At 33.9% G+C, this 7,148-nt stretch overlaps 1 protein-coding gene across 6 annotated transcripts in view; it reads left to right on the forward strand.

Moving 5' to 3' along the window:
- LOC127433182 (serine/arginine repetitive matrix protein 2-like) overlaps nt 1-6,829 on the forward strand; it is a 43,564-nt gene extending 36,735 nt beyond the window's left edge. For all 6 annotated transcript variants that reach the window (XM_051684897.1, XM_051684893.1, XM_051684898.1 and 3 more), the window contains exons 14-21: nt 18-86; nt 275-423; nt 686-800; nt 1,023-1,210; nt 1,332-1,473; nt 2,941-3,067; nt 3,169-3,339; nt 5,094-6,829. In XM_051684897.1, coding sequence (XP_051540857.1) covers nt 18-86; nt 275-423; nt 686-800; nt 1,023-1,210; nt 1,332-1,473; nt 2,941-3,067; nt 3,169-3,339; nt 5,094-5,117 — 985 coding nt within the window. In that variant the 3' untranslated portion in view covers nt 5,118-6,829. The remainder of the gene's footprint in view (nt 1-17; nt 87-274; nt 424-685; nt 801-1,022; nt 1,211-1,331; nt 1,474-2,940; nt 3,068-3,168; nt 3,340-5,093) is intronic.
- The last annotated feature ends 319 nt before the right edge of the window (nt 6,830-7,148 follow it).

Here is a 7,148-nt window from a genome sequence, read left to right on the forward strand (position 1 = left end):
TTTTATTTTTTTAACAGCTCAGAGCAGAGAGCTGTTGGAAAAATCATAAAATTTGGAACCAACATTGACTTGTCTGACCCAAAGAGGTGAGACATTCACTCATAGAACTGGTGCATAAGATGACACAAGTTGTGAAGAATTTCTTTCTCAAATCATTCATAAAATAATGTTTGATAAGTATTGCAGGGAGAGTGCTCTGTACATCTCTTTTTTTATGGGTGTCATTTTAACTTGCAGTAGTGTGAATTAGAGGACTCTGGTTACTTGTGTGCAGGTGGAAGCCACAGCTGCAGGAGCTGTTGAAGTTACCTGCGTTCATGCGTGTGTCCTCCAACGGGAACATGCTGAGTCATGTTGGCCACACTATACTGGGCATGAACACAGTCCAGCTTTACATGAAAGTCCCTGGCAGCCGCACTCCAGGTCAGTGTACATACGTGTGCAAACATATATGTGTTTGTATTATTAACTTTTTGGGAGCTAATCTTTTTTTTAACCCTAACCCAAAATCAATATTTTGTTTTTTTTTTAATGTGAAATAAGACATGATTTTATATATTTATATATTTATAGAACTGCTTCAGAAATTTGGTCTCTATGAGAATAGTAAAACCAATCATATTCTCCCCCACACATAATATGGTCATAGAGCTTTTTAAAAACTTAAAGTCTGCCTTCTCTCTAGGACATCAGGAAAATAATAATTTCTGTTCAGTGAACATCAATATTGGCCCTGGAGACTGCGAGTGGTTTTCTGTCCATGAACACTACTGGAAAGCCATCAGTGACTTCTGTGAAAAGTGAGTCTTGGATCACATAAACCCCTTACATTTTAGTTATTTTTATGGCTTTGCACAAAAATGTAAGAGAATGAACATGTTAGAATATTTCAATAGACATATACTATGTCATTGGTTGCACACTAGATGCAGAAAGTTGACTTCTGATTTTCATCTTAATGTTATTGATACTGGATCATTTAGAAATGTATCGCTGAAGAGAAACATGCTTTTGTGTGTTAGGCATGGTGTGGACTATCTGACAGGCTCGTGGTGGCCTGTTCTAGAGGACCTTTATCGTTCAAACATCCCAGTGTATCGCTTCATTCAGAGACCCGGAGACCTGGTGTGGATCAATGCTGGCACAGTGCACTGGGTTCAGGCCGTGGGCTGGTGTAATAACATTGCATGGAACGTGGGTCCTTTAAATGGTGAGCCTGATCATGACAGTAGAGGGAGCCAAAGACTGCCAAACTGTAAATATATTTGGCACATATATCATATAATGACTTACTAATCTTTGTTTTCATTATGTGTCCATTGTCTTCCCAGCCTATCAATACCAGCTGGCTCTTGAGCGCTTTGAGTGGAATGACATCAAGAAAGTCAAATCTATCGTTCCTATGATTCATGTGTCCTGGAACGTGGCCCGCACAATCAAGATCACAGACCCAGACACATTCAAGATGATTAAGTGAGGGTGCTTTGTGTAGATATTTGTGTAGAGGCACCAGAGTTGTGTAGTTCTGAATTCAGGGTTCCCACAGTCATGGAAAATGTTAATAAATGAGGGAAATGTTCAATTGTGTTTGCCAGGCCTGTAAATGTCATAAGTGTTTCATAGGCAAATTTGTCTGAATCAAAATTTTTTACAAAAAATCCTGATCCAGTATTCACAAATGACTGGAATGCTCATGGAAAAGTCATAGAAATTCTTGGTCAAAAAGTGTGGGAACCCTGAAAATTGAATTGAGAATACCTTTACAATTCCAATTAAATTCCACATTTTGTATTACATTTGAATATATGCAGAGTAAAAGATACAGAAGTGTTATATAAATTTGAATTTGAGGAAGTATAATTACAATGGAATGAAATTCACCTAAATTAATAACTGATGTAAGTAGTTTTTAATAATAATAATAATAATAATAAATTGTATGAATTTCCCATAAACATGTTGTAATACATATAATTTATATGCATTTCATTACATTTACAAAATTAAAGGGATAATTCACCAAAAAACTAAAATTCTGTTATTATTTACTCACCCTGATAACATCCCAGATATGTTTGACTTTCTTTCTTCTGCTGAATTTTAGAAGAATATCGCCGCTCTGTTGAAGTTCCAAAAACCACATAAAGGCAGTATTAATGTAATTTATAAGACTCCAGTGGTTTAATATACTGTAGGTCTTCTAAAGCGATCCAGTCACTTTGGGTGAGGAACAGATCAATATGTAAATCCTTTTTTACTATTAATCTCCACTTTTACTGAGAATGTGAAAGTGAAAGTGGAGATTTATAGTAAAAAAAAAAGACTTAAATATTGATCTGTTTCCCACCCACACCCATTATATCACTTTTGAAGACATGGATTTAACCACTGGAGTCGTATGGATTACTTTTAAGCTGCCTTTATGTGGTTTTTGCCATTTCAAAGGTCTAGTCATCATTCACTTGCATTGTAAGGACCTACAGAGCTGAGATATTATTTTAAAAATCTTTGTTTGTGTTCTGCAGAAGAAAGTCAGTAATACACATCTGGGATGGCATGAGGGTGAGTAAATGATGAGAGAATTTTCATTTTTGAGTGAACTATCCCTTAAACCTTTCATTTTATGGAAGAATACACTGGCTACATTTTAAAGATTTGGGGTAAATTAGAGCACACAACATGAAGCAGACTTACAATATGGAAACCTTAAACACAACAACTAAGAAATTATTTGTTCTTGGAAAATTTGTTCAAAATTCAACATCCTGTGGAGCGTATCCGATTTAATTCAAATTCCAACTCATGACTTAAAAAGTAACCAATTCTTAAATTCTGAATCTTGCTCAACCTTGACAGGCACTTTATTTAAGGCATTGAGACCTACTTCATTCTTGTTCAAACCATATCACAGTTCGATCTCCTCCATGTCTCCTCTCTCAGACATTGTCTCCTCCAGTCCATCAAACACATTCAGATTTTGAGGGACCAGCTGGTGACTGCGGGAAAGAAGATCTCCTATCAGAGCAGAGTGAAGGATGAACCAGCATACTACTGCAATGAGTGTGATGTGAGAACCACGAACACATCACTACAAAATTCATCAATGTTAAATAATGTCCCGTCATGACATGTTGCTTGTTCTTTACATGTTTGTGACTGTGTGAACAGGTTGAGGTGTTTGACCTGCTGTTTGTAACCAGTGAGAACAGCACTAGGAAGACATATGTAGTTTACTGTGAGGATTGCGCTCGGGGACAGAACCCCAGTCTGACAAGGGTGGTGGTACTGGAGCAGTACCGCATAGATGAGCTCATGAACACTTATGATAACTTCACCCTGGTGAGACACACTCACACACACACACAGTAATACGCCAAAACAAAACAGGCTTACGTTGCTTGTAGGATAGTCAACACACCATTCCTATCTTTGTATATTGTAAACATTAATGGTAGACCGATATATATAGATAGGCAACAAATGAAACACATATATTCAATATTCTTTCTAAATTATACAAAAATAGGCCTCTGTTGTTCAGTCAAGCGGGCACAGTTATTGGCCAGTGGCGATTAATCTCAAAATGGCAAATATTGGCCTATGCCTATGACAGTGTGCTCGCTTGACCAGTGTTGGGTGTAATTGCATTACAAAATAATTAGTTACTGTATTGTAATTACTTTTAGGCACAAAAAGTAGTGTAGCGCATTACATTTTAAATTCTTGTAGTCAGAGTACAGTTATTGACTTTCAATGAAAGTAATTACTTTTAAGTACGTTACTTGGGTTAAAAATATTTCTAAAAAACAATTTATGTGTAATACAATTAAAATGTGAATTCATATGTACGTCTGTTTGCATTTCTGTGACAGCTGAAGTGTGTGCGACAGTGAACATTGAGAAAATAGACATTATTTTGAATTTGTTGAGCGGAAAAACAAAATAAATTGTGTTACAAGTGTTTTAGAAATTAACTTAAAAGTAAAGTAATTAGTAATGTGATTACTTTTCAGTGAAGTAATCAGTAAAGTAATCTGATTATTATTTTAGAGAAGTAGTTAATCATTTGTAGTGGATTATTTTTTTTAGTAACTTACCCAACACTGCACTTGACTGATGAACAGAAGCAAATTCTTTTAGTAGTTTAAAAAAAAAAAACAATTGTAAATGGGGCTCACTAATGGCACTCAATCATTTGAGAAATTGAGAAATTAACTACACAAAAAAATATGAAATATTTACATAATATTTATTTCACAAGTCTTAGCACACAGTTTAATACTTAGTGAGTATGAACAGGTAATTGTGAGAAGAAAATGAACTTAAGACTGCACAAAACAAGAAGTTACCAAAGGTTACTACAAAATTAACAATAAAACGATGTAAACAAACTTTCAAACAGTGAAACCATATAAACTCATACATTTTTCAACCCCAGTGCATGCTGGGAACACCAGCTTCGAAAAGTTGAGTAAAATGTACTTATTTTATTTACCTGTGAAATTTTCTCAAATTAGCAAATAAATATGACAGGGTTTTCTACTTTAGGATTAATATGATGACACATTGTAAAAAATAACAAATAATCATAAATAATATTTACTTACAAGCTAGAGCATTATTTTTTTTACATGTTTGAATGAAGAATTTACTTAATATCTTCAAGTTCATGCTCAAACTAACTTATTCAATGTAGAACGTACTTACTCTTTTCTGATATCTTTACTACACCACAATTTGTTATTTATTTTTTATTTTATTTTTTATTCAGTGCACAATCAACAATCAATTCAATCTGATGGACTGACAGGATCCATCTGATGGACAGATTTATAATTTTTGTTATAAAATTGAAATGTGTAAAACATAAAAATATGCAAAAATATTTTTTGAGTGTATGATAACATTTCAAATATGTATAGTGTACATGTATATACAGTGCATAAGGTGACTGATAACTGCATTTTTATTTTGTCTTTCTTTTTCTATTATATATTTCCATATTATTAATGATCAATTTCACAATGAAACAGCCACATATATCCACACATTTAGCATTTACTGTATATGTTTTGTTTTTGTTTTTTTCTCAGTCTCCAATTCCATGCTCTCGGTGAGCTTGATGTCTGAAACTACACAGCCATAACCAAATCTTCCACCCCAAAGCAGCAGCACAAACCTTTTGTTCTCCTTTTGTTTTTGATTTTTTGTTTTTTTACCAAAACCACTACTGCAAACGTATGAAACAGCCAATCAAATCGCTGTTTACATCACATTGTTTACAATATTATCCGCAGATGTCTCTCCAGCTCAGTCGTCTTCCCCTCAGCCAGCTATTGATAAGACATCTGATGTAATCGTGTACCTTCGTATCACTTCTCTGATTATAGAATGACTAGAGTGGTGCTCAAGTTAATAATGTGTAACTTGGCTATCAGGTCATTAATCCACAATGGATAACTGCTGTGAAACCTTTTTTTTTTTTTTTTTTAATTGTCAACTTGCCGAAAATGTGCATTAATTCAGGTACTGATGGAGTTTACTTTTTATGCAAACGGAAGACAATTTCACCAGTCCCGTTATTCTATGTCTGTGGTAAGTGGTGCTTTGATACAAGGTATAAGCAGCAGGGGATTTATTCATTTCTCATGGAGCTGTTGACCATTGCATTGGCATTAAATTTTATTCTGTTGTTTTGGTCATGTCATATTTACAGTACTACAATTCTGATCTTTGTAAATGGTATTTGCATAATTGACTGGGTGCTATTTTTTTAAGTTGTCAAAGGTTTTCAGAAAAAGAAACTTTTTAACAGTCTAGACTAACACCATTTTGGCCTTGTGATTTAGACAAAAGGTGATTTCATAATATTTGATTAAGTAAACTCAGAGCATTAAAAATATCATGTGAAATACAGTATATGTAACAGTTATTCAAAACAATACGGGTTTAATCTAAAACTTATTTGATTGCATTTGTCTGGAAAACCTTGTGTGTGTTAAGTGATCGTTTTTGTACAATTTAAAAAAAAAAAAAAAAAATCATTCCTGCAATCTTAAACTTGTGGCTTTTAAAGCATAACTCAATCCAATTTTTATCTTTCCTTTTGATTTTTTTGATTTTTTTAAATTTTGTAATCATTTAAATATTCAAATTATTCTTTGTTTTGTTTTTTATTTATTCAGTTGTCTTTTTATTTTTTATTTATTGATTGATTGTGGTGCTCCTATTCTCTAAAACATACGTATTTTGAAAATCGTTCTGTTGTGCTGATGTGTTGAGGCTTACGGGGGGGACGTCTGATTCAAAATGGTGCTGATCCCCCTTCCTCCCGGGTCTGTCTGTCTGTATAATGATCTGTAGGCTTGAAAACATGAATATAAGTTAATCTCACAAGTTGGTGCTTAGAACAGAGTCAGTACACTTTTATGAACTGAATGTCTTTGTACTGTATATTTAACACATGAAATTTGTTTGCTCTATTTTACATGAGGTACAGGATATTGTGACATGTGTATGATTCCAGTCATTCTAGCTGTTATGATTATAATGACCTTTCTCATTTGTATCATTAATGATCAATTTCAGTGAGAGTTTTCAGATTTGTGTTCCATCAATACCTCTCAAGTTCTCTTTCAGGTTCATTGCCATTTTTGTTTGTTTTACTGTACAAAAAATAAATAAAAATAAATGATAAAATAGAAAAAAATAAATAAATGAAAAAATATTAAGGAACTGAGCCAGACTTGTCTAAAACATTTTGTGATTTTGTGTGTTATAACTGATATAATTATACCTATAAAAATAAATAAACATTATGATAAATTGACATCTTTGTTTACTTGTAAGTTATTTCTGGATTGGAGGTTGTGTGTGGAAGTGTATTAGAGGAAAGTTACAGATTCACTGAGATTTCCCCCTGACTGTAATGTCTCCTGTCTGTCTGTGAAGTGGAAGTTGTGGGCTTCAGAGATCATGGGACAGACGTGATATTTTAGTGACACACCAGCTTTCTCTACAGACTTAACTGCGGAAATCCTGGCTCCAAGGACAGGAAGACAGGTTTTCCTCTTTTATGACTCTCAGGATAGCTCTCGTTTTTCACCATTCATCCACACTACAACTTAACCCATACAGTGTCCCCAAAA

Source organism: Myxocyprinus asiaticus, chromosome 43 (genome assembly GCF_019703515.2).
Source record: "Myxocyprinus asiaticus isolate MX2 ecotype Aquarium Trade chromosome 43, UBuf_Myxa_2, whole genome shotgun sequence".
In the NCBI taxonomy this organism is placed as follows: domain Eukaryota; kingdom Metazoa; phylum Chordata; class Actinopteri; order Cypriniformes; family Catostomidae; genus Myxocyprinus; species Myxocyprinus asiaticus.